Source organism: Musca domestica, unplaced genomic scaffold (genome assembly GCF_030504385.1).
Source record: "Musca domestica strain aabys unplaced genomic scaffold, Musca_domestica.polishedcontigs.V.1.1 14, whole genome shotgun sequence".
Lineage (NCBI taxonomy): Eukaryota > Metazoa > Arthropoda > Insecta > Diptera > Muscidae > Musca > Musca domestica.
This window is the reverse complement of record NW_026712192.1, coordinates 6,571,056-6,598,376: the sequence shown is the minus strand read 5'-3', so window position 1 is coordinate 6,598,376 and position 27,321 is coordinate 6,571,056. Positions and strand designations below refer to the sequence as shown.

Below are 27,321 nucleotides of genomic sequence, written 5' to 3'. Positions count from 1 at the left end.
CTTTTGAATTGTACCACGTCAAATTTTATTGGGGCTGTTGGCGTTGGTGTTGCTAGTTTTAATATGAACTACTAGATGGCGCTAAGTTTAGCGCAGACACAATCCAAAACTGTGTATGGGATGGTGAAATTTCAAGTTTTAATATTCACCACTAGCAGAGACACCCTCCGAAAAAAAAAAAATGTATTATGATCATATCGAGTGGGACTAAAGAGATTCACCATGTGAGAAGTGAATATAAGTAAGAGGTAAGTATCGAAGAAAATCATTTTATCTAGATGGCTCTCAGAATGCTTTTATATAGTCAACATGTTGATTACTGCAGTCAAATGTGCTTATTAATTTATTTGAAAACATATATTTCAAGAAATCGACTTCAATAAATGTGATATATTATAGAAGAGTTTCAATTGACAAATATGCTGCAATTATTGATATTTCAGGGGTTTTAAGAAAAACGATAACGAAGTCGAGTGGGTTGAACACGAAAATCAGCATGTTGGCTATGCAAAACATGATGAGATAAAAAGACAAAACTAACTTTTCGTTGTACTTGTTTTAATTTGTCTATAATTTTAGCGACTCAAAAATGTTCAGTTATTCCCATCGAAACGATATAGGCGACATCTAACGGTGAGTTCCATCCATACTATCCATAAATTATGTTGTAGCATAGACACACTCCAAAACTATTGAAATATGATCATATCGAATGGGGCTAGAGAGATCCACCATATGAGAAGTGAATATAGCAGAGACAAATTTGGTTAGTATCATAGTCAACAAGAAGATGTGTGTTCTATTATTTTGTCCAGATGGCTCTCCAGTCATTTCCCTCGAAACGATATAGGCGACATCTAACCACCAATTAATGTTGTAGCATATACACACTAAAAAAATGCTGCTGTAGCCAATCAAAGCAAATTCTTCTTGTGTGGACAGGCATTTTGATACATTATATCGATCGCTTTTTGATAGTTTTGTCGATGAAGAATTTGTTTACATTATGTAGCAATTTGAGAGAATTGAAACTGAAAGAGTTTCATGACAAACCCTGCATCAATTCGGTATTGAAGATTGAAGGGATTTGAAGAAGGAAACACCATTGTTTACATTAACTAACAATTGGATTTCTGTGAAATGGATATGAGAATTTGGGGGGAAGCGTTGTTGCAGAGTTTCATGACAAATTCTGCTTCAATCACAGAATTTCTATTTGTTTACAAAATGTAGTCAATAATGTATTGATTGGATTGGAAGAAATTTCAGTACTCAACAAGTCACAGATTAATAAGCATCGTTTCTTAATATTCTTAAAAAAGTTTTTATAATGTCTCAAAAAATTTGTTGGTCATGCAGCCTTTATTACAAGGAAAAAAATGAATTTGTGAAACATATGAAAAAGCATTGTATGTTTTGTGATGTTTTATGTGAAAGTGTAAACGATTTAGAATTGCACTTAGAGAACCATCATGGAGATGAGCATGTAATGAAACAAAATCGAGATCAACAACAAGAAAAACTAAAGCAGCAGCATGAAAATAAATCAGCTGTGAAGGTGGAAAAGTTTTGTGGTGATTGTGATAAAATTGTGAATAATATACGATCACACGTTCGTAGCGAAGAACATCGATCCACCGTGAGAAAAAATCTGGATTCTGACATAAAAATTGTTAAAAGTGCATTTAACAAAAATATACTCAGCTATGAGATACAAAACAATAAAGACATTTTGTACCCGATCGATTTTCTTAATGCTTCAAAAGAATTAATAATTAAAACCTTGAAAAATGAGTTAAACGGTAAAACGCTCATAAAATTTAATATGGAACTCCAAGGACTGTATGTGAAACCAAACAATGAAAAAGATGGACCTTCAACTTCCAAAGAGTTAACTATTGAAAATATATTTAATCATATTTCAAAAACAACGCTATTAACCCTGGGAGATGATTTGGAAGAGGTCGTTTTCAACCACTGTGTGGAAATTATAGCTAAATCAGAAGAGTTCCAAGAAAGAGGCTCTAATTGGGCCCTGGAGAAACTTTTAAAACTTGACATAAATGTGTTGAGAGCCAACTTAACACGTGGCTCACATTATATTCCAACTCCGAAATCATTAAGCAACAAGAAGGGTGCGTGCCTTAACATCAAAAACTATGATGACTTTTGTTTTAAGTGGTGTATGGTTGTTGCATTGGGGGAAACTGCATATGGAGATCCGAGTATAACCTCTTCATATAACGTAGACATACACCAAGATGTCATTATTCTGCAGTCTGGAATATCGCTAAATTTCGAACAATTAAATTTCCCATTGGGTCTTAAATATATAAAAAAATTTGAAATGAACAACCCAGAGATTAGCGTAAATGTTTTCGGTTATGAAAACAAGTCGGTCGTTGGTCCATATTACTTAACAAAGGAGACGAAAAGCAATCACATTAATTTAATATTGCTGCACAACGAAGAAAATTTCCATTACATTTTGGTTATGGATATGTCTTGGTAATTATAAACAAAACTTATCAATCAAAACCATATCATAATAATCATGTATTTGTTCTTTTTTTTTCAGTCTTATGCGGTCTCAATTCACAAGTCATAAGGAGAAAGGTTACTTTTGTTTTGGATGCCTGCAATGTTTCCACGATGAAAATAAATGTATGACTCACAAAAAGCAGTGTGGAAAAGTAGTCTGTGCCCTGCCGAACAAAAAAGAAGCCGTACTAAAGTTCGTCAATCACAAGAAAAAGGATAAGGTGCCTTTCGTTATTTATGCTGACTCCGAAAGTGTACTGGAAGACGTGCAGGAAGATGAGAACAATGGGGCGAGTAAAAAAACGGAAAAGGTAAAGAAGCATATTCCATGTGCTTTTAGTTATTTTATTAAATGTAGTTTTAATGAAAATTTAAATAAGTTATTTATATATAGTGGTCCCGACGCAGCAAATGTTTTTCTGAAAGAACTAATTCAGGATTGTAAATTTTTGTATGATAGTTACCTAACCAAAACGAAACCTATGAATACTCTAACCCCCGAAGAAGAGACAGCCTTTCTTAGGGATATCAATTGTCGTATATGTGGCGACATTTTAGGTAACGATAGGGTGAAAGATCATTGTCACTTAACGGGGCAATATCGAGGTGCGGTACATAACCATTGCAATCTGCAATATCATCTACCTAAATTTATTCCAATATATTTCCACAATTTTTCTTCGTACGACTGTCACCTCTTCTTTAAAGAGTTAGTTGAATTTGGAGGTGAAATAAGAGTCATACCTCAAAACAAAGAAAAATATATTTCAATGTCTTATTTCATTAATATGGATAACGAGTCAACCGACTCTAGTTCTTTAAAAAGTACAGTTGTTGTAGGAGAAGAAGAAGATTCGAGTGAGGAAGATGATGAGGAATTCCAGCAAGAAGAGGAAAGTGAGGGCAAAAAAGAGAAGAAAAAGAAAATGAATAGATTAGAGCATCGTTTCTTAGATAGTTTTCGATTTATGCCTACTAGTTTGGATAAATTAGCAAGGAATTTATCTCGAGATTCTTTTGTTGCTGTCAGATCTCATTTTCCTGATGATGAATCATTTGAACTTATGACTAGGAAAGGAGTATTTCCCTACGAATATATGTCATCATTTGAAAAATTGAAGGAGAAACAACTTCCCCCTATAGACCAATTTTATAATAAGTTGACCGATACTGAATGCTCGTCAGACGATTATAGGCATGCAACAAATGTTTGGTCACATTTTCGATGTCAAACTATGCAAGACTACATGGATTTGTACTTAAAAGCTGATGTCTTGCTTTTAGCAGACGTATTTGAAAATTTCAGGAGCTTATGTATGCGAATTCACGAACTGGACCCTTGTCAATATCTCACAGCACCATCTCTATCTTGGGATGCAATGCTACTATGTACTAAAGTCGAACTTGAGCTACTCAGAGATATAGACATGTACAATTTCTGCAAAAATGGTATTCGGGGAGGGCTTACCCAGTGCTCAAACAGACACTCGGTAGCAAATAATGAAGATGCTCCCAATTATAATAGTGCCAAACCAGAGGTAAATATCTATTATTTGGATGTAAATAATTTATATGGTACAGTTATGACTGAGTGTCTCCCTGAAAAAGATTTTAGATGGGTGGAGGGTTATGAAATGGAGAAATTCAATGATCCAGCTGTAATATTATCTATTCCTGACAACGCTCCTACTGGTTTTATTTTAGAGGTTGATATTGAATATCCACCGCACCTTCACGACAAACATAACGATTTACCTTTTTTGGCGGAGAAAAAGTGTGTTGAAGGCTCAAAAACTGAAAAACTGATTGCAGATTTTACTGACAAAACATCATACACCATACACTACAAATTACTTAAGCAATCTCTGAAACATGGACTAATTCTTAAGAAAGTCCATAGAGTTTTGGCTTTCACACAAAGCGCTTGGTTAGCTCCTTACATACTGAAGAATAATGAACATAGGGAAAAGGCTGAAAATGCCTTTGAAAAAGATTTTTTTAAATTATTGAATAACTCTTCATTCGGTAAGACAATGGAGAATATCGACAAAAGAAAAACTGTGAAAATTGTGACAATGTGGGTAGATGAGGCAAACCAAAGAAGAAGGAATGTTGCTAGTAAATTAATCTCGAAGCCAAATTTTCACAGCCTTTCGATATTCTCCGAAAATATGGTTGCTATTCAAATTAGGAATGTCAGAGTAAAATATGATAGACCATTGTACTTAGGGTTCTGCATATTAGATTTATCAAAGTGGGTGATGTATGATTTTCTGTATGATTTTCTAAAAGTGAAATTTGGTGAGGATTTTATTCTAAATTATATGGATACAGATTCGTTCATATTAACATTTTACGGACGGAATTTGTATTCCGAATTATCTTTAGATGAAATATTGGCTAGATTTGACACCTCAGGGTTTTCAAAAGAAAATAAATATAAACTTCCTCTAATTAATAAGAAAAAACTTGGCATGATGAAAGATGAGAATGACGGAAAAACAATGGTTGAATTTGTAGGCCTTCGTCCTAAAATGTATGCCATCAATGTAGTTGATAGCGAAGAATTAAAAAAATCTAAGGGAGTTAAAAAGTCGGTCCTAAAAAAGTATACTATAGATAAATATCGAGAATGTCTTTATAACAAAAAGGTTTTTTACGGTACCATGTTTTCGTTTAGGTCAAGGCAGCATACAATATATACAGACAAAATTACTAAAATATCGCTAAGCCATCAAGATGATAAACGATTTATTCTAGAGGATGGTATTCACACCTATGCTTGGGGCCACTATAGATTAAATAACCTTCATGAAACAAATGTAAATAACTCAAATGAATCTGTCTCAATGGACTTGGATTAAAATATAAATTTAATTATGATTTAAGTTTCAATATACAGATAAAAGAGCATAGTAATAATATTAATTTAATTGTCTTTATTCACTACAAATGTCATCATATTAATATTTTCTCGCAACACAAAATGTTTAATTTTTAAGTAAATATAAGTGTATTATATTTTAACTAGTCTTTAACTATTCTTATTATAAAATAAAACAAAATATTTTTGTTTATAAATTTATGTAAATTGCGTTTTATTGAAATATTCTTGCAAAGGTGAGTATAAAATAGATTATACTACTTTTCGTACAATTCCTGTTAATGGAACGTACTCGACCAGACGATCATGTATAATTAAACAGTACGCAGAAGTGTTTTGTGGAATTGGTTTATTGGTTTCAAATTGGATTTTTAAATCGATTGGTCCATTCTTAACAGCTTCGTTTTGATTGCTAATGTCAATAACGGCGATGGGCTTGTCTTTAAAACTTGCATATGTAAGAAGTGGTTGTGGCTCCCTCATGTAATATGATTGTTGAAACTTTGTATACATGTCATATAGTACTGCATAGCCATTTTCTTCGAACTTTACATTCAAATCATCGTAAGGATAGGTTTCAGAGTTCAAGTGAACTTTGATGTTTTTAAGTTCGCAATGTTCCAGCTTGTTGTCTTTTTCAAATATCAAAGCAACATATCGTGGTCTTTCATGATTGACAGACAATTTAACACTCCAACTGTGTTGTCTTCCACCAGCAAAAGTTGGATTAAAGTAGCAGTCCCAGCTGCGGAATGCTAAAGGCAACGCTTTTCCATCCTTAATAGTTTTCAAGAAGCTGATTTTTCTATAGTCTGATAATTGAATGTGTTGTACTTTCCATACAACATTTGTTATGGTGAGTTTAATTTCCTCCGTATCCATGGTTGAATAACACACATTTTTATCGTTGGCACTACGCAAAAGAATCAAGTCATGCTTGCTGTTGCAAATTACTTTATCAAAGTCCTCTGCGAACCCTAGTAGACGGTTTAAGGGTACACAAAAATTAAAGTATCCTACTGATAAATCATTATCAGCTTTCCATCCCGCTTTGCTCATAACCTTACTTTCGGATTCGCTTAGAGAAATCCAATTTTTAATTTCTGTAGTTATTCCTAGATAACGAGTACGATCAATTTCAACACCATTTAGTTCATAGCGAATTTCATCAAACATGTATCCCACACAATTATTTCTCAGTCTTGCATTTTGCGATACTTCTCCCTTGCTATTTTTCAAATTTCCTTCAATGAATAGATAACTCTCCGATGGAAGTATGTAAAGATCCTGATTTTGTATACTTATCCGAATTTCATCATTATTTTTAAATGATTGAATATATGGAACATAGCTGTGGTAGTCTCTCTTTACAATATTCTCATCCGAGAATGGACGCTCATTAATGTTAAGTATTTCAGACATTTGGTTTGACTTTAAGCTTAATAAGTTTTAAAAACTCTTTATTTTCCTTTGAAATTGTAGGTCTTGTCGGTTTGACAACTTTGTGTTGAATGTGTCTTGGTATTTGTTTATGATTGTATTTATTGTAGATAATCATGATTGCATTGGTCTTATATGAATACGTAGCGTGATTTCTTCCTCTCTAAAATTTATAAAGCGACCTTCTTGATCTACTATCTTTATCTCCAGACGACCGATTTCTTTGACGTTCACTGGTAAATAAATGAGATTCATTGGCCTCTCTACCAATTTATATCCCGGAGGAACATTAAGAGCAAATTCATGTAGAATATGCGTTGGCGACCCATTCATGAATGATCCAGTTACAATATTGCAGTGTATTTGTATGGCATTAACCTTTAAAATGTCGACTTGAAGGTTTGAAGTATGTTTTTTCCCAGATTCTAAGATTTTTTCGGTAAAACCAAAAAGCTTGCCTATAGATTTTTCTTTATCAAAGTAAATAGGATCATGAGAAGACATGATTTCTACTTTTAGCGTATTATTATTCGCCTTAATTTCAATGGATCTATTCTCGTGGATAGTTTTATATTCCGTTTCCAAGTAATTCGCAATATCTTGCAATTCATAGGATCCTATAGGTATTTTTATAATATTGTCTCCAATGTGAAAGAGATTGTTATCATTATCCACATTGGGTATTGAATTGTATGATTGGAAATCTATTAGGCAACACTCATAACTACTATTTCCCAATTCAATTGGGGGTAAATATGTTGAATGTAGAATTGGAGATTTACCGGACACAGTAAACGTTCTTGACATTGCAAAATTCTTTGTCGTAATAATTGAAACACAAAATATGCATACGTATATATGGGTTTTTATTTATTTAAATATATGCTTGTATATTGTATATCTACATATTAAGATTATATGATATGATTCTTATCTATCCATGAATTATGTTTGTCTGAGAATCCCAGCCACTTAACCAAGACTTTATTACCTTTTGTTTTTAAAATTTTCTCAACTAAATACGTGTTGGGATATTTTGTGGGTAAAAGTTCTTCTTTGTAGAAACATCCTTGGATGGGATTTCCTTCATAGTCTTCTAATAAATAAGTAGCGGGGTTTGTTATTCTTATTGTTCTTATCTTGAATATTTCCGTAGTCCAATTTGGCGTGTATCCCTTTTCAAATTGATGTTTATATTTGCTAATGCGTACATGATCACCCACACGAAAGTTTTGTCTCCTAAAAATTTTTAAGTGGTTATAAGCAGATTGCAACAATGCCTTCTCATTCGATGAATTTACTTGAATAGGGGCCATTTTTATTGTTCGATGAGGTGTTTTATTGTATTGTTTAACCAATTCTCTATAAACGTCAATCCATAGATAATTCCCATTATAACTGAACTCCTTCCACATTAGCGACTTCAAAGTTCTATTAAAACGCTCAACAATTGAGGCCTTCAATACACTATATGTGGAGTAGTGGTTTATGGAATATTTCTGCATTAGTTTTTTAAAATCTGTGTTGAAAAATTCTTTTCCATCATCGGTTTGCAAATTTTTTGGAATTCTTCCTCTTTGTAAGATTTTTTCAAAAGCCATAGAAACATCCGTTGCCGTTTTTGTTTTAAGGGCTTCACACCATGCGAATTTCGAAAATGTATCGATGACAGTTAACAAAAATCGGAACCCCTTGTTTGCTTTTGAGTAACTGCCCATTTCAACTAAATCTGCTTGCCAGAGATCATCAATACCCTTTGTAATAACCCTTCGTCTAGGAAAGTTTTTTCGTGCTTGATGATGAAGTTCATTTACCAAACCCCGCTTTTCCATTGTTTTATTCGGTATGATATATTAAAGCTGGTGAGTTGAATGGAGCTTGCGATAAGGCTTTAAATATTTCGTTTTGTGAACGTTTGAGTTGTGATATTTCTTCTCTTAGGAAGGTGCACTCTTGAATGAATTTTTTCTTTAAAATTTCTTGAATGTGCTTGATTTGCGTATGTACGTATGCTTGGTTGACCGCATCCGCTCCTTCTGCTGGAGATGCAACATTCCTAATCTTTTTATTTTGCACGTTAAGGTTGTTATCTTCATCAATATTGACTCCCAATAATCTCGAAACATTTTCTCTCACTGCTATTGATTGATTTTTTTGATTGTAATGATGTCCAAACTTGTCAACAGTCATATGTTGTATGCTCCTTGAGAGTATTATTTAATATATTATATTTCCTTCTCGCAGTTCCTCGATAATAGAAACAATTTCATTAGTATGGTTATTGTTTCCGGCTTGTTGTGATGCCAACAACAGCTTTAATCGTTCTATCAATTCGTTGGGATCGTCCCAGTATATATAGTTGGGTTTACCAGGATTTATTGTCAGTAAGCCTTTGCCGCTGTGAGTATCCTCTATTATATTTTTTATTATTTTCTTATATTTTTGTCCCCTGTTGGACTTTGTTCGTCCATTAGATTCATAGTTTATTTTATGCGCATTTGTGTCTAATAATATTGTTTTGTAAATATCGAGTTCTGTATGATCATAGTTCTTGGGGTCTTGATAAAACAACAGTTCAAACAAACCGGGTGTTAATGCCCAATTTTTATTTCCAATCATAATCTTTTCATTGCTTATTTTGAGTGGTTGGTCCCCAAATCTCCATTCTCCATTGTTATCTTTGTGTGGACCATAGACTACATCTAGTTTTTTAATTTTCTTCAAGAATGATAGATTCATAGGTTCCTCATTGTTGGAATAAAATTTGTCGTCGTCTTGTGATGTATTAAAGGAATCGAAATTTTGTGTGTAATCTACTTTATGCTTTAACCCCTCCAATGCATTGGAATCTAACTTAACATCTGGTTTATAATTCTTAAGGGGTGTACTTGTAATAATAGAATCTCTGTACATTTCCATTTTCTCTTTCTTAGGCATAATCATTTTGGAAGTATTTTCAGTTGAAAGCTTTAGTAGTTTGTTTATTGGCTCCGTTATTGGTTTGAAAGTATTTTTCAATTCTGTAGTTTTAGCTTCTTCACCCATTTTAATGCTTTGAAATTTCTTTTTCAAGACATTTCTGGACTTAACAAGCCGTTTCAGCATTTCCTCCTCCATGGCTGTAGGTGCACTAATATAAATTAACATTTGCAAATACTTTAAATAATATTAAGGTTGAATAAATATATGAAAGCCTTTTCTGTATCTTCCAGAGTGAATTTCGTCATCCTTGGAAATCGTTAGAAATCCATACTTTTCCTTCCAGCATTCATGACAAATTTTTTTGAAATCTTCAAAACTAATGTCACATCCGACGTGATCATTAAATATATGTCTTAAATTCAGATCATCTTGTTTAAACACGATTATAAAATTCGCATTATCACGCAATAAATGTTTTGGTATACGTGTGTATGTTTGACACAAATAAAACGAATCAACATTCTTATGTCGCCCCATACTGAAGTAATTTTTAATGTTGTTTTGTTTATCGCATGCAACATCATCAAAAATCATGATTGAGTTTGGCTTTATTTCGTCCGTTTGTATAACATCGTCATTGTTATTAAATGTATACAATCTCATCCCCTTTATAGTGGATATCAGTTTCTTTAGGTACTCATATTTTGTCTGATATAGCGATTTTGAGTAAATGTAAACATTTTCAAATTTTAATCCATTGGGGCTTTCTATCAAACTAAGCATCACATTAGTCTTTCCACAATTTGATGGTCCTACTATTAAGGCTCGTATAGAATCAGGCAGCAAAGTACTATGTCGAGGGGTCTTTCTTTGCATAAAATCCACATTTTTAACAATTATTTTAGCTTGTTGTTCCATTAATCTCATGATTTAAACTAATGAGTTTTAAGAAAACATTCATATTTATAATATAATCAAATATCAATATTTCTTTCGTTCAGCGTCCCGCTAAAAAGTATAAAATGATTGTTTACAACACGAAGCGATTTATTAGAAAGAAACACGTTCAAGGAGGAGGACTGGTAAATAAGTTGATTAACTCTTTACCCGTTGAACTTCATTTACCAGGATATCAATTTTGTGGACCTGGAACAAAGCTAGAAAAACGTATTCAAAGAGGAGATCAAGGTATTAATCCATTAGATGCAGCGTGTAGAGCACACGATATTGCCTATTCACAAAATAAAGATATTGAACAACGTCACATTGCTGATCGTGAACTAACTGAACGGGCTTGGGAGCGAGTAAAATCGAAAAATAGTAACATTGGAGAAAAAATTAGCGCATATCTTGTAACTAACATAATGAAGGCTAAGACAAAGCTAGGCATGGGTAATAAAAACCCCAAACAAATATTGGGTCAACAACTTTTTAAAAACGCTTTAAAAAAAGCTACAAGTTCCCTTAAAAGCAAAAAACCAACTGATATTGATGAAGCCATAAAAATAGCCAGACATGAAATACAAAAGACGTTTCGAGGAAAAAAATCAAAGGTCGCTATACCGCGAGTAATAAGCGTGCCCAAAAGAGGTGGATTTCTTCCTCTCATTCCCATTCTAACTGGATTAGGAGCATTGGGAGCCTTAGCATCGGGTAGTTCAGCAATTACCAATGCCGTTTTAAATGCAAAAAAAGCCAAACAAGAGTTGGATGAACAAACCAGACATAACAAAACAATAGAAGCTATAGCTATGGGTAAAGGTCTCTATCTCAAACCATATAAAAAGGGCTATGGAATTTATGTTGATGAAAATAAAACTCCAAAAAACTAATTAAGCAGCTACCCAAAGGTCCTCTAACCGATGTAAATATTAGTTTTTTTGGGAAAAAATATATACCTCACTTTAGAGGTGTTTATATGCGTGATAATCTACCTAAGAAACCACATCGAATTGAATGTGGTATCATAAATTTGGATGTTAGCAGTGGACCTGGCACGCATTGGGTGGCATATAATAAAATCAATAATAATATCGACTATTACGACAGTTTCGGTAATCTTCAACCCCCGATAGAAGTTTTACGGTATTTGGGACCAGCTATTACATACAATTATAAAAGAGATCAACGATTTCATACATACAATTGTGGACATCTTTGTTTAAAGTTTTTATTGGACATGAACAAAATTTTATAAATACTCCAACATCGATGATATCCCCTCCATTCAAATTCAACTTTCCTAAGAAGATGATTGAAATCAATAGATCGGATATTGCACTGGTTGATTTTCAATATTGCCATGGAAACCACAAGAGTATTTTCGTGAAGGAACTATCATATATGTGTGGTGCTTCTGTTGTTCCACATTATTTTTTGTTTCGTCCACCTTTTAATATAAAAGAACTTACTGGGGAAGCATGCAGAACAAATGCCTACACCAAGACACATGTGAATGGCTTAGATTGGACAGATGGAGAAAAAAATTATAATGATGTCGAGAAAGCTCTTACACCATTGAACAATTATCAATATATTTTTGTTGTTGGACAAGAAAAGAAAATCTTTTTACAGAAATATATTCATTCTACCATTATAAATTTAGAAAATAATATGAAACTTCGAGCTTGCCAAAATTATTTTACAAACTGTCCTATACATTTGGACACTAGATTTAAGTGTGCCGTAAATAATATATTTAAGATATTTGTATTCATTGAACAAAACTGGAAAGAACTTGGCTACATACTAGACGATGAAATTAATAAAGTTAATAAATAAAAACAAGCAACTGTATTATTTGCATAAAACTTTATTTAAAGCATTAAAGGTAATGAAAGTGAACAATAATAAGAAAATGGGTGAACATTTACTCGCTCCACGACCACAAACATCTACACCAATTTCAGAAGGTGTACAATTCCAATTTTTTGAAATAGTTGGGACATTAGTTGTTTCACGCCCTTCCAGTAATGGGCAACGATATGTCAACCTTGAATGCTCAGTAACAGGACAATCAGTTTGATCCCAACTATGAATGTTTACTTTACAAAAATAACATCTGGTAATATCTCCTACTCCAGTATAATAAAGTCCTACTGCAGCCATTGTCTTGGGATCTGGATAATTTAAAGGCCAGCGAGCAAAGGTTTTTAAGCGTTCGTCTTCCTTATTAAGAAGAGACATCTTCCTTTCTAAAGCTTCACTAATAAACTGAAATATTTCTCTGCACACATTAAAATGAAAACAGCTTGCAATTTTTAGTTTCAAACAAAATATTTATTTACTTTTCAGTTTATGTTAAATATGGTTGATAAAAATAATCTGGTTGATCCAAATGTTTTAATTCTAGTTTGTAAAGACTCTTTCCGCTTCCATCTTTCAACACAGTTTTCGTCACAGAATAACCCCCACCAGCTATTTCTTTTATGTATTCATCCGCCAGCGAGAGGAATCTTGACGGCAAATAGAGGATAGCATCATTAATTTTCAGCACAATTCTTTCCCCATATTTTGTATTTGTTCTAAAGGCGCCATGGATGTTGTATTCTTTGTTATCCTCCATTTCTTTCAAAGTTATTATTTTTTATAACTGAAAGAATTGAATAAGTTTATTAAATCTGCGTTCGCCATAATATCACGTTCAATGTTTAATTTTATACTGTGAGCCTTACTTGAAATTGTCTTCTATATATAGGAATATTTAACGCGAATTTCACAATATTACAGAGTTACTAGAGTTTTTAATTTTGAGCATAGTTAAGCATGTTCTCATTCATGCTCCAATCTATCGTTGAAGCAGAATTTGTCATGAAACTCTGCAACAACGCTTCCCCCCAAATTCTCATATCCATTTCACAGAAATCCAATTGTTAGTTAATGTAAACAATGGTGTTTCCTTCTTCAAATCCCTTCAATCTTCAATACCGAATTGATGCAGGGTTTGTCATGAAACTCTTTCAGTTTCAATTCTCTCAAATTGCTACATAATGTAAACAAATTCTTCATCGACAAAACTATCAAAAAGCGATCGATATAATGTATCAAAATGCCTGTCCACACAAGAAGAATTTGCTTTGATTGGCTACAGCAGCATTTTTTTAGTGTGTATATGCTACAACATTAATTGGTGGTTAGATGTCGCCTATATCGTTTCGAGGGAAATGACTGGAGAGCCATCTGGACAAAATAATAGAACACACATCTTCTTGTTGACTATGATACTAACCAAATTTGTCTCTGCTATATTCACTTCTCATATGGTGGATCTCTCTAGCCCCATTCGATATGATCATATTTCAATAGTTTTGGAGTGTGTCTATGCTACAACATAATTTATGGATAGTATGGATGGAACTCACCGTTAGATGTCGCCTATATCGTTTCGATGGGAATAACTGAACATTTTTGAGTCGCTAAAATTATAGACAAATTAAAACAAGTACAACGAAAAGTTAGTTTTGTCTTTTTATCTCATCATGTTTTGCATAGCCAACATGCTGATTTTCGTGTTCAACCCACTCGACTTCGTTATCGTTTTTCTTAAAACCCCTGAAATATCAATAATTGCAGCATATTTGTCAATTGAAACTCTTCTATAATATATCACATTTATTGAAGTCGATTTCTTGAAATATATGTTTTCAAATAAATTAATAAGCACATTTGACTGCAGTAATCAACATGTTGACTATATAAAAGCATTCTGAGAGCCATCTAGATAAAATGATTTTCTTCGATACTTACCTCTTACTTATATTCACTTCTCACATGGTGAATCTCTTTAGTCCCACTCGATATGATCATAATACATTTTTTTTTTTTCGGAGGGTGTCTCTGCTAGTGGTGAATATTAAAACTTGAAATTTCACCATCCCATACACAGTTTTGGATTGTGTCTGCGCTAAACTTAGCGCCATCTAGTAGTTCATATTAAAACTAGCAACACCAACGCCAACAGCCCCAATAAAATTTGACGTGGTACAATTCAAAAGACAACATCCCCAATATAATTTGCCGTGGTACAATTCAAACGACAACATCCCCAATATAATTCACCGTGGTACATTTCAAAAGACAACATCCCCAATATATTTCACCGTGGTACATTTCAAAAGACAACATCCCCAATATATTTCACCGTGCTGAATTTCCCCCAATCAACATCCCCAATAGAATTTGCCGTGGTACAATTCCCAAGACAACATCCCCATTAAAATTCACCGTGGTGAATTTACCCAAATCAACATCCCCAATAGAATTTGCCGTGATAAATCGTGGTGAATTCCCAACATCCCCATAAGCACACTACTGTCTTGCCTCCTTTATTTGGTCCGTTTTGCGTGTATAATTAGGTCGTCAATGGTGCTTTTTGGAAAATCATTTTGGCTTAATATGTGGCGTATTTTTCTTTCGTTCTCTGAGTGGAATTGTTCGTCACTTATATTGAAAATCCTTTTGATGAAATTAGTCGCTGTGTTTATTTTTATTCGTCGGGGGTGTTTAGAATAAAAGTTAATCAATCGTCCTGACGCCGTTGGTTTTTGGTACCAATCTAATATAAGTTTTCTTCCTTGTCTGATTATTATTGAGTCCAAATAGGGTAGTCTGTCATTGTTCTCCAGTTCGTGTGTAAATTGTATGCTCGGGTTGAATGTATTTAGGATATTTAATGTGGTGTTGATATCCGATTTCTTCATTATACAAAAAATGTCGTCTACGTATTTAGTTACTGCTCTCGGCTTTGTCATCAGTTTTTCTAAAGAAGCGTCCAATAATTCCTCCATTACGATGTCAGCAATGATCGGTGACGCTGGTGATCCCATAGGAAGTCCTTTTCGTTGTTCGTACACCTTGTCCGAGTATATGAAATATCTACAGTCCTTTATACAAAAGGTCAGTATTTCTTTAAAAACATCTTTAGGTATTTTCGTGTATTTTTGTAACATGTTCCACTTTTCATCTATTGTTCTTAAAGCTAGGTTAATCGGTATGCTGGGAAACAAAGAAACTACATCAAATGATATTAATGCCTCGTCTTCTTCAATCTCCAAATTCATTATCTTTGTTTTAAAATCAATTGCGTCCTTAATGTTATATGGTGAATCCCCTGTCAAGTGTTTTAAAATATTTACAATATACTTGGAAAGTCCGTGAGCTGGTGAATTTATTGAAGAACATATTGGTCTTAGAGGTGTGCTTTCTTTATGTATTTTTGGAAGCCCGTAGATTCTTGGCGCATTTGCAGTATTGATTGTCAATTTATTTTTCTCCATCATGTCAATTACTCCCATTTTATATAATTTATCTATTAATTTGTTGTTTTTATTCTGTAATGTCGTAGTTGGGTCCCGCTTTAACCTTTTGTAGGTGCAAATATCATTTAAAATGGTTTTCATTTTCATATCATAGTCCATCTTGTGCATTGCAACCGTCTTACCCCCTTTATCAGCATTTAATATCAATACATCTTTATTTTCTTTTAAAAATTGTTTTGTTCTACCCACTGTGTCCATTAATAGTTTATCTCTTATACTCAATTTTGTCTGTTGTAAGTGGTCGTCAATTAGAGAGACTATTGCATTTCTCGCGTTCTCTTGATCCTCTTTGTCGTCTAAGGTTTGAATACATTCTTCACTTTCTGCAATGACATTCAGTAAGGGGAATGCCGTTTTTATACCCTACACCACATAGTGGTAAGGGTATTATGTCTTTGTGCATTTGTTTGTAACATGGAGAAGGAAACGAGATAGACCCATAGTTACTTTTGAGAACCTTCATAGAATCACTTTCTGAGTCGATTTATGCATGTCCGTCCGTCTGTCCGTCCGTCCGTCCGTCCGTCCGTCCGTCCGTCCGTCCGTCCGTCCGTCCGTCCGTCCGTCCGTCCGTCCGTCTGTCCATGTATTCTTGTGAACAAAATGCAGGTCGCATTTATTATCCGATTGAGATGAAATTTTCCAAACAATATTTTTTTGGCCCAAGGACGAACCCTATTGAAATTGGTGAGAATCGGATCAAATTTAGATATAGCTCCCATATATATCTTCATCCGATTTCGGGTTAAATGAGCACCAAATGTCCACTATCAGTCCAAATTACCTGAATTTTGGCACACCCAACCGGGTTCGGCCTAGAAGCAAGTATATCAAATTTGGAGAAAATCGGTTCAGATATAGCTATAGCTCCCATATATATCTTTCATCCGATTTGATCTTTAAGTCCCTCACATTCCTACTATGCACTCCACAACCGTGATATTTGGTACCAGGTATTAGATGGAGCACAGAAATAGCTGTTTTAAATTTTATCGAAATCGGTTCAGATTTGGATATAGCTCCCATATATATCTTCATCCGATTTCGGGTTAATTGACCACCAAATGGCCAATATCAGCCCAAATGGCCCGAATTTTGGCACATGTGACCGAGATTAGCCTTAAAGTAAATACAACAAATTTGGAGAAAATCGGTTCTGATTTGGATATAGCTCCCATATATATCTTCATCCGATTTCGGGTTAATTGTGCTCCAAATGGCCGATATAAGCCCAAATGGACTGAATTTTAGTACATCGGACCAAATTCAGCCTAGAAGCAAGTATATCAAATTTAGTGAAAATCGGTTCAGATATAGATATAGCAAGCATATATATGTTTCATCCGATTTAGTGTTTTAGTCCCTTACATTCGTAATGTTCACTCCACAACCGTGATATTTGGTACCAGATATAAGGTACAGCCCAGAAATAGCTGTTTGTAATTTTATCGAAATCGGTTCAGATTTGGATATAGCTCCCATATATATCTTCATCCGATTTCGGGTTAATTGTGCACCAAATGGCCGATATAAGTCCAAATGGACTGAATTTTAGTACATCGGACTAAATTCAGCCTAGAAGCAAGTATATCAAATTTAGTGAAAATCGGTTCAGATACAGATATAGCAACCATATATATGTTTCATCCGATTTAGTGTTTTAGTCCCTTACATGTGATATTTGGTACCAGGTATTAGATGGAGCACAGGAATAACTGTTTTAAATTTTATCGAAATCGGTTCAGATTTGGATATAGCTCCCATATATATCTTCATCCGATTTCGGGTTATTGACCACCAAATGGCCGTAATAGCATCAATTTTGGCAAATCCGACCGAAACCAGCTTAAAAGCAAGTACACCAATTTTAGTAAAAATCGGTTCAGATATAGCTATAGCTCCCATATATATGTTTCATCCGATTTCGTCTTTAAATCCCTCACATTCGTAATATGCACTCCACAGAAATGATATTTGGTACCAGTTATCAGATAAAGCCCAAAAATAGTTGATTTTAATTTTATTAAAATCTGTTCCGATTTGGATATGCCTCCCATATATATCTTCATCCGATTTCGTGTTAATTGTGCATCAAATGGCCAATATCAGCCCAAATGGCATGAATTTTGGCAAATCCGACCGAAACCAGCCTATAAGCAAGTACACACATTTTAGTAAAAATCGGTTCAGATATAGCTCTAGCTCCATATATATGTTTCATCCGATTTGCTCTTTAAGTCCCTTACATTCGTAATATACTCTTCACAGGAATGATATTTGGTACCAGATATCAGATAAAGCCCAAAAATAGTCGATTTTGATTTTATAAAAATCTGTTCAGATTTGGATATAGTATAGCATAGCATACTCTTCACAGGAATGATATTTGGTACCAGATATCAGATAAAGCCCAAAAGTAGTCGCTTTTAATTTTCTCAAAATCTGTTCAGATTTGGATATAGCACCCATATGTATCTTCATTCGATTTCGAGTTAATTGTGCAACAAATGGCCAATATCAACCGAAATGGCATGAATTTTGGCATATCTGCCCAAATTCAGCCTAGAAGCAAGGACACCAATTTTAGTAAAAGTCGTTTCAGATATAGCTATAGCTCCCAAATACATCTTCATCCGATTTCGGATTAAATGTGCAGCAAATGGCTAATATTGGTACATCAAATTTAGTGAAAATCGGTCGGATACAGCTATAGCTCCTATATATACCTTTCATCCGATTTGTACTTTAAGTCCCTCAAATTCGAAAAATGTACGATACAAGAATAATATTTGGTATCAGATGCAGCCAAGAAATATCTTCTTTTTCAGTTTTACAAATATCGGTTCAGATTTGGATATACCTCCTATATATATATTCATCCAATTTCGTGTTGATTGCGCACCAAATGTCCAATATCAGCCCAAATGTCCTGGGTTTTGGCAAATCTGACCGAATTCAGCCTAGAATCAAATACATCAAACTTGGTGAAAATCGGTTCAGATATAGCTATAGTTCGTAAAATGCACGATAGAATTAGATAGATTTTGATTTTGTACCAAATATCTCATAGAGCTCTGAAATGCCCTGTATAAACCTTTTTACGAGAGCTCTACTAAATATGCATAGTGGTGTAGGGTATCATATAGTCGGCCCCGCCCGACTTTTGAGCTTTCCTTACTGGTTGTTGTTGGCAAAGCATATTTGGGGCCCATCGACAACAGCCACTGAACGTCGTTTGGTATGCTTACGTTGGTGTTGTTGGTGAACCATTGGTTGTTGTGCTGAATATTCAATATTGATAGTTGTTCTTGTTTTAATTTTTGGTATTTGTTGATGTGTCTTGTTTTGTTTTTGTTGTCGTAGCTGCGACGGAGAACATTTTCGCTCTCAATGTATTTGTTGTAATCTTCTTCGTCCATTACCTGCTGCAGTTTCGTTTTAGTTTTTTTGAGTATAGTTTTGTTGTTGTGGAGTTCTTTATGTTTTTGTTGTATAATAAGCTTTAATATTTTTATGTGGAAATTGTAATTGTATTTTTCGAGTGTTGATAATAAATTTGGCGGGATTTTCTCATTTGTTTGGAATATGTTGTTGGTGTTTTTAGTAGTGTTAGAGATGAACTTTGGAACTCCTAGCTGTCTGCATTTTATTAAAAAGGTTGTTGATGCTGTCAAAGTTGCTGTTTGCCGGTTACGTTTGGAATATTGCTTGATGTTATTAATCGTGTTTGTGTCATAAAAAAATACGCCACATATTAAGCCAAAATGATTTTCCAAAAAGCACCATTGACGACCTAATTATACACGCAAAACGGACCAAATAAAGGAGGCAAGACAAGAAAAGAAATATAAAGCTGTTACTTACATCCCGGGATTCTCAGAAAGACTTGGTAAATCAAACATCTACAATAAGTACCACTATCAATTAGCGTTTAAATCTCGTAATAATGTCGACAGTCTGTTTAGTAAAACAAAATCTAAAATTAAGAATGAGGATAAGTGCAATGTAGTTTATAGGATAACATGTAATGGGGACGACGCTGACATATGCCAAAAGTCATATGTCGGCACGACAAAGACGAAATTAAAAACTAGACTTTCCGGACATAAATCGGATCAAAAAAGTGACAAGCCTCTCGAACAGAAGACTGCTTTAGCTGCCCATTGCACATTGACAGGACATAAACCCGACCTTAAAACCGTCGACATATTAGCACAAGAAAATAATTACAAAAGACGATTTACATTGGAAATGTTACATATTATAAGTTTACCAAATGACAAACGAATTAATTATAAAACCGATACAGACCATTGTGCTCACATTTACAGAAGCCTAGTTCATAAACACCGACGAAAGAAAACTTAGTTTGATAGTGACATTTAAACTCAATAGACGAGCTTTTTACTTTAAAAATGTATGTTATTTATTGTGTTATATATTGTTAAAATCAGTTTGTAATTTGTGTTTTTTGTAAAACAGATCCCTGAAGATGATTTCCGGAGGAAATCGAAATATTGGATGAATAAAAAAGGAAAAATTCAAAAATAAAACATAGTTTTTTAATGACCTTAAGCCAAGCAATTAACCAAATAAGTAAAATAAATATAACAGGTCAACAATATACAACAACAACATTTAACACGGAAGGCACACCGCATCATAATTAAGAGAAATACGTTAAAAATGCATTTATACAAAGAAATTAAACAAAAATATGACACAAACACGATTAATAACATCAAGCAATATTCCAAACGTAACCGGCAAACAGCAACTTTGACAGCATCAACAACCTTTTTAATAAAATGCAGACAGCTAGGAGTTCCAAAGTTCATCTCTAACACTACTAAAAACACCAACAACATATTCCAAACAAATGAGAAAATCCCGCCAAATTTATTATCAACACTCGAAAAATACAATTACAATTTCCACATAAAAATATTAAAGCTTATTATACAACAAAAACATAAAGAACTCCACAACAACAAAACTATACTCAAAAAAACTAAAACGAAACTGCAGCAGGTAATGGACGAAGAAGATTACAACAAATACATTGAGAGCGAAAATGTTCTCCGTCGCAGCTACGACAACAAAAACAAAACAAGACACATCAACAAATACCAAAAATTAAAACAAGAACAACTATCAATATTGAATATTCAGCACAACAACCAATGGTTCACCAACAACACCAACGTAAGCATACCAAACGACGTTCAGTGGCTGTTGTCGATGGGCCCCAAATATGCTTTGCCAACAACAAAAACGGCATTCCCCTTACTGAATGTCATTGCAGAAAGTGAAGAATGTATTCAAACCTTAGACGACAAAGAGGATCAAGAGAACGCGAGAAATGCAATAGTCTCTCTAATTGACGACCACTTACAACAGACAAAATTGAGTATAAGAGATAAACTATTAATGGACACAGTGGGTAGAACAAAACAATTTTTAAAAGAAAATAAAGATGTATTGATATTAAATGCTGATAAAGGGGGTAAGACGGTTGCAATGCACAAGATGGACTATGATATGAAAATGAAAACCATTTTAAATGATATTTGCACCTACAAAAGGTTAAAGCGGGACCCAACTACGACATTACAGAATAAAAACAACAAATTAATAGATAAATTATATAAAATGGGAGTAATTGACATGATGGAGAAAAATAAATTGACAATCAATACTGCAAATGCGCCAAGAATCTACGGGCTTCCAAAAATACATAAAGAAAGCACACCTCTAAGACCAATATGTTCTTCAATAAATTCACCAGCTCACGGACTTTCCAAGTATATTGTAAATATTTTAAAACACTTGACAGGGGATTCACCATATAACATTAAGGACGCAATTGATTTTAAAACAAAGATAATGAATTTGGAGATTGAAGAAGACGAGGCATTAATATCATTTGATGTAGTTTCTTTGTTTCCCAGCATACCGATTAACCTAGCTTTAAGAACAATATATGAAAAGTGGAACATGTTACAAAAATACACGAAAATACCTAAAGATGTTTTTAAAGAAATACTGACCTTTTGTATAAAGGACTGTAGATATTTCATATACTCGGACAAGGTGTACGAACAACGAAAAGGACTTCCTATGGGATCACCAGCGTCACCGATCATTGCTGACATCGTAATGGAGGAATTATTGGACGCTTCTTTAGAAAAACTGATGACAAAGCCGAGAGCAGTAACTAAATACGTAGACGACATTTTTTGTATAATGAAGAAATCGGATATCAACACCACATTAAATATCCTAAATACATTCAACCCGAGCATACAATTTACACACGAACTGGAGACCAATGACAGACTACCCTATTTGGACTCAATAATAATCAGACAAGGAAGAAAACTTATATTAGATTGGTACCAAAAACCAACGGCGTCAGGACGATTGATTAACTTTTATTCTAAACACCCCCGACGAATAAAAATAAACACAGCGACTAATTTCATCAAAAGGATTTTCAATATAAGTGACGAACAATTCCACTCAGAGAACGAAAGAAAAATACGCCACATATTAAGCCAAAATGATTTTCCAAAAAGCACCATTGACGACCTAATTATACACGCAAAACGGACCAAATAAAGGAGGCAAGACAAGAAAAGAAATATAAAGCTGTTACTTACATCCCGGGATTCTCAGAAAGACTTGGTAAATCAAACATCTACAATAAGGACCACTATCAATTAGCGTTTAAATCTCGTAATAATGTCGACAGTCTGTTTAGTAAAACAAAATCTAAAATTAAGAATGAGGATAAGTGCAATGTAGTTTATAGGATAACATGTAATGGGGACGACGCTGACATATGCCAAAAGTCATATGTCGGCACGACAAAGACGAAATTAAAAACTAGACTTTCCGGACATAAATCGGATCAAAAAAGTGACAAGCCTCTCGAACAGAAGACTGCTTTAGCTGCCCATTGCACATTGACAGGACATAAACCCGACCTTAAAACCGTCGACATATTAGCACAAGAAAATAATTACAAAAGACGATTTACATTGGAAATGTTACATATTATAAGTTTACCAAATGACAAACGAATTAATTATAAAACCGATACAGACCATTGTGCTCACATTTACAGAAGCCTAGTTCATAAACACCGACGAAAGAAAACTTAGTTTGATAGTGACATTTAAACTCAATAGACGAGCTTTTTACTTTAAAAATGTATGTTATTTATTGTGTTATATATTGTTAAAATCAGTTTGTAATTTGTGTTTTTTGTAAAACAGATCCCTGAAGATGATTTCCGGAGGAAATCGAAATATTGGATGAATAAAAAAGGAAAAATTCAAAAATAAAACATAGTTTTTTAATGACCTTAAGCCAAGCAATTAACCAAATAAGTAAAATAAATATAACAGGTCAACAATATACAACAACAACATTTAACACGGAAGGCACACCGCATCATAATTAAGAGAAATACGTTAAAAATGCATTTATACAAAGAAATTAAACAAAAATATGACACAAACACGATTAATAACATCAAACAATATTCCAAACGTAACCGGCAAACAGCAACTTTGACAGCATCAACAACCTTTTTAATAAAATGCAGACAGCTAGGAGTTCCAAAGTTCATCTCTAACACTACTAAAAACACCAACAACATATTCCAAACAAATGAGAAAATTCCGCCAAATTTATTATCAACACTCGAAAAATACAATTACAATTTCCACATAAAAATATTAAAGCTTATTATACAACAAAAACATAAAGAACTCCACAACAACAAAACTATACTCAAAAAAACTAAAACGAAACTGCAGCAGGTAATGGACGAAGAAGATTACAACAAATACATTGAGAGCGAAAATGTTCTCCGTCGCAGCTACGACAACAAAAACAAAACAAGACACATCAACAAATACCAAAAATTAAAACAAGAACAACTATCAATATTGAATATTCAGCACAACAACCAATGGTTCACCAACAACACCAACGTAAGCATACCAAACGACGTTCAGTGGCTGTTGTCGATGGGCCCCAAATATGCTTTGCCAACAACAAAAACGGCATTCCCCTTACTGAATGTCATTGCAGAAAGTGAAGAATGTATTCAAACCTTAGACGACAAAGAGGATCAAGAGAACGCGAGAAATGCAATAGTCTCTCTAATTGACGACCACTTACAACAGACAAAATTGAGTATAAGAGATAAACTATTAATGGACACAGTGGGTAGAACAAAACAATTTTTAAAAGAAAATAAAGATGTATTGATATTAAATGCTGATAAAGGGGGTAAGACGGTTGCAATGCACAAGATGGACTATGATATGAAAATGAAAACCATTTTAAATGATATTTGCACCTACAAAAGGTTAAAGCGGGACCCAACTACGACATTACAGAATAAAAACAACAAATTAATAGATAAATTATATAAAATGGGAGTAATTGACATGATGGAGAAAAATAAATTGACAATCAATACTGCAAATGCGCCAAGAATCTACGGGCTTCCAAAAATACATAAAGAAAGCACACCTCTAAGACCAATATGTTCTTCAATAAATTCACCAGCTCACGGACTTTCCAAGTATATTGTAAATATTTTAAAACACTTGACAGGGGATTCACCATATAACATTAAGGACGCAATTGATTTTAAAACAAAGATAATGAATTTGGAGATTGAAGAAGACGAGGCATTAATATCATTTGATGTAGTTTCTTTGTTTCCCAGCATACCGATTAACCTAGCTTTAAGAACAATAGATGAAAAGTGGAACATGTTACAAAAATACACGAAAATACCTAAAGATGTTTTTAAAGAAATACTGACCTTTTGTATAAAGGACTGTAGATATTTCATATACTCGGACAAGGTGTACGAACAACGAAAAGGACTTCCTATGGGATCACCAGCGTCACCGATCATTGCTGACATCGTAATGGAGGAATTATTGGACGCTTCTTTAGAAAAACTGATGACAAAGCCGAGAGCAGTAACTAAATACGTAGACGACATTTTTTGTATAATGAAGAAATCGGATATCAACACCACATTAAATATCCTAAATACATTCAACCCGAGCATACAATTTACACACGAACTGGAGACCAATGACAGACTACCCTATTTGGACTCAATAATAATCAGACAAGGAAGAAAACTTATATTAGATTGGTACCAAAAACCAACGGCGTCAGGACGATTGATTAACTTTTATTCTAAACACCCCCGACGAATAAAAATAAACACAGCGACTAATTTCATCAAAAGGATTTTCAATATAAGTGACGAACAATTCCACTCAGAGAACGAAAGAAAAATACGCCACATATTAAGCCAAAATGATTTTCCAAAAAGCACCATTGACGACCTAATTATACACGCAAAACGGACCAAATAAAGGAGGCAAGACAAGAAAAGAAATATAAAGCTGTTACTTACATCCCGGGATTCTCAGAAAGACTTGGTAAATCAAACATCTACAATAAGGACCACTATCAATTAGCGTTTAAATCTCGTAATAATGTCGACAGTCTGTTTAGTAAAACAAAATCTAAAATTAAGAATGAGGATAAGTGCAATGTAGTTTATAGGATAACATGTAATGGGGACGACGCTGACATATGCCAAAAGTCATATGTCGGCACGACAAAGACGAAATTAAAAACTAGACTTTCCGGACATAAATCGGATCAAAAAAGTGACAAGCCTCTCGAACAGAAGACTGCTTTAGCTGCCCATTGCACATTGACAGGACATAAACCCGACCTTAAAACCGTCGACATATTAGCACAAGAAAATAATTACAAAAGACGATTTACATTGGAAATGTTACATATTATAAGTTTACCAAATGACAAACGAATTAATTATAAAACCGATACAGACCATTGTGCTCACATTTACAGAAGCCTAGTTCATAAACACCGACGAAAGAAAACTTAGTTTGATAGTGACATTTAAACTCAATAGACGAGCTTTTTACTTTAAAAATGTATGTTATTTATTGTGTTATATATTGTTAAAATCAGTTTGTAATTTGTGTTTTTTGTAAAACAGATCCCTGAAGATGATTTCCGGAGGAAATCGAAATATTGGATGAATAAAAAAGGAAAAATTCAAAAATAAAACATAGTTTTTTAATGACCTTAAGCCAAGCAATTAACCAAATAAGTAAAATAAATATAACAGGTCAACAATATACAACAACAACATTTAACACGGAAGGCACACCGCATCATAATTAAGAGAAATACGTTAAAAATGCATTTATACAAAGAAATTAAACAAAAATATGACACAAACACGATTAATAACATCAAGCAATATTCCAAACGTAACCGGCAAACAGCAACTTTGACAGCATCAACAACCTTTTTAATAAAATGCAGACAGCTAGGAGTTCCAAAGTTCATCTCTAACACTACTAAAAACACCAACAACATATTCCAAACAAATGAGAAAATCCCGCCAAATTTATTATCAACACTCGAAAAATACAATTACAATTTCCACATAAAAATATTAAAGCTTATTATACAACAAAAACATAAAGAACTCCACAACAACAAAACTATACTCAAAAAAACTAAAACGAAACTGCAGCAGGTAATGGACGAAGAAGATTACAACAAATACATTGAGAGCGAAAATGTTCTCCGTCGCAGCTACGACAACAAAAACAAAACAAGACACATCAACAAATACCAAAAATTAAAACAAGAACAACTATCAATATTGAATATTCAGCACAACAACCAATGGTTCACCAACAACACCAACGTAAGCATACCAAACGACGTTCAGTGGCTGTTGTCGATGGGCCCCAAATATGCTTTGCCAACAACAAAAACGGCATTCCCCTTACTGAATGTCATTGCAGAAAGTGAAGAATGTATTCAAACCTTAGACGACAAAGAGGATCAAGAGAACGCGAGAAATGCAATAGTCTCTCTAATTGACGACCACTTACAACAGACAAAATTGAGTATAAGAGATAAACTATTAATGGACACAGTGGGTAGAACAAAACAATTTTTAAAAGAAAATAAAGATGTATTGATATTAAATGCTGATAAAGGGGGTAAGACGGTTGCAATGCACAAGATGGACTATGATATGAAAATGAAAACCATTTTAAATGATATTTGCACCTACAAAAGGTTAAAGCGGGACCCAACTACGACATTACAGAATAA

The 27,321-nt window shown here is 33.8% G+C and overlaps 1 protein-coding gene across 1 annotated transcript; it reads left to right on the top strand.

Moving 5' to 3' along the window:
• The first annotated feature begins 1,365 nt into the window (after positions 1 to 1,365).
• On the top strand, positions 1,366 to 27,321 carry LOC131801044 (uncharacterized). The gene is made up of 6 exons (XM_059119008.1): positions 1,366 to 2,508; positions 2,579 to 4,742; positions 21,277 to 21,543; positions 24,075 to 24,341; positions 26,873 to 27,139; positions 27,286 to 27,321. Exons 1-6 carry the CDS (start codon positions 1,397 to 1,399, stop codon positions 27,319 to 27,321), a joined length of 4,113 nt encoding a protein of 1,370 aa, XP_058974991.1. The 5' UTR covers positions 1,366 to 1,396.

Excerpts from the sequence above, each read along its gene's own strand:
- LOC131801044 (XM_059119008.1), top strand. The coding sequence starts at position 1,397 with ATGAAAAAGCATTGTATGTTTTGTGATGTTTTATGTGAAAGTGTAAAC. Across the intron at positions 24,342-26,872 it reads ATAAACTATTAATGGACACA|CACAACAACCAATGGTTCAC; the intron begins GTGGGTAGAACA and ends TTGAATATTCAG. Across the intron at positions 27,140-27,285 it reads ATAAACTATTAATGGACACA|GTTAAAGCGGGACCCAACTA; the intron begins GTGGGTAGAACA and ends CACCTACAAAAG.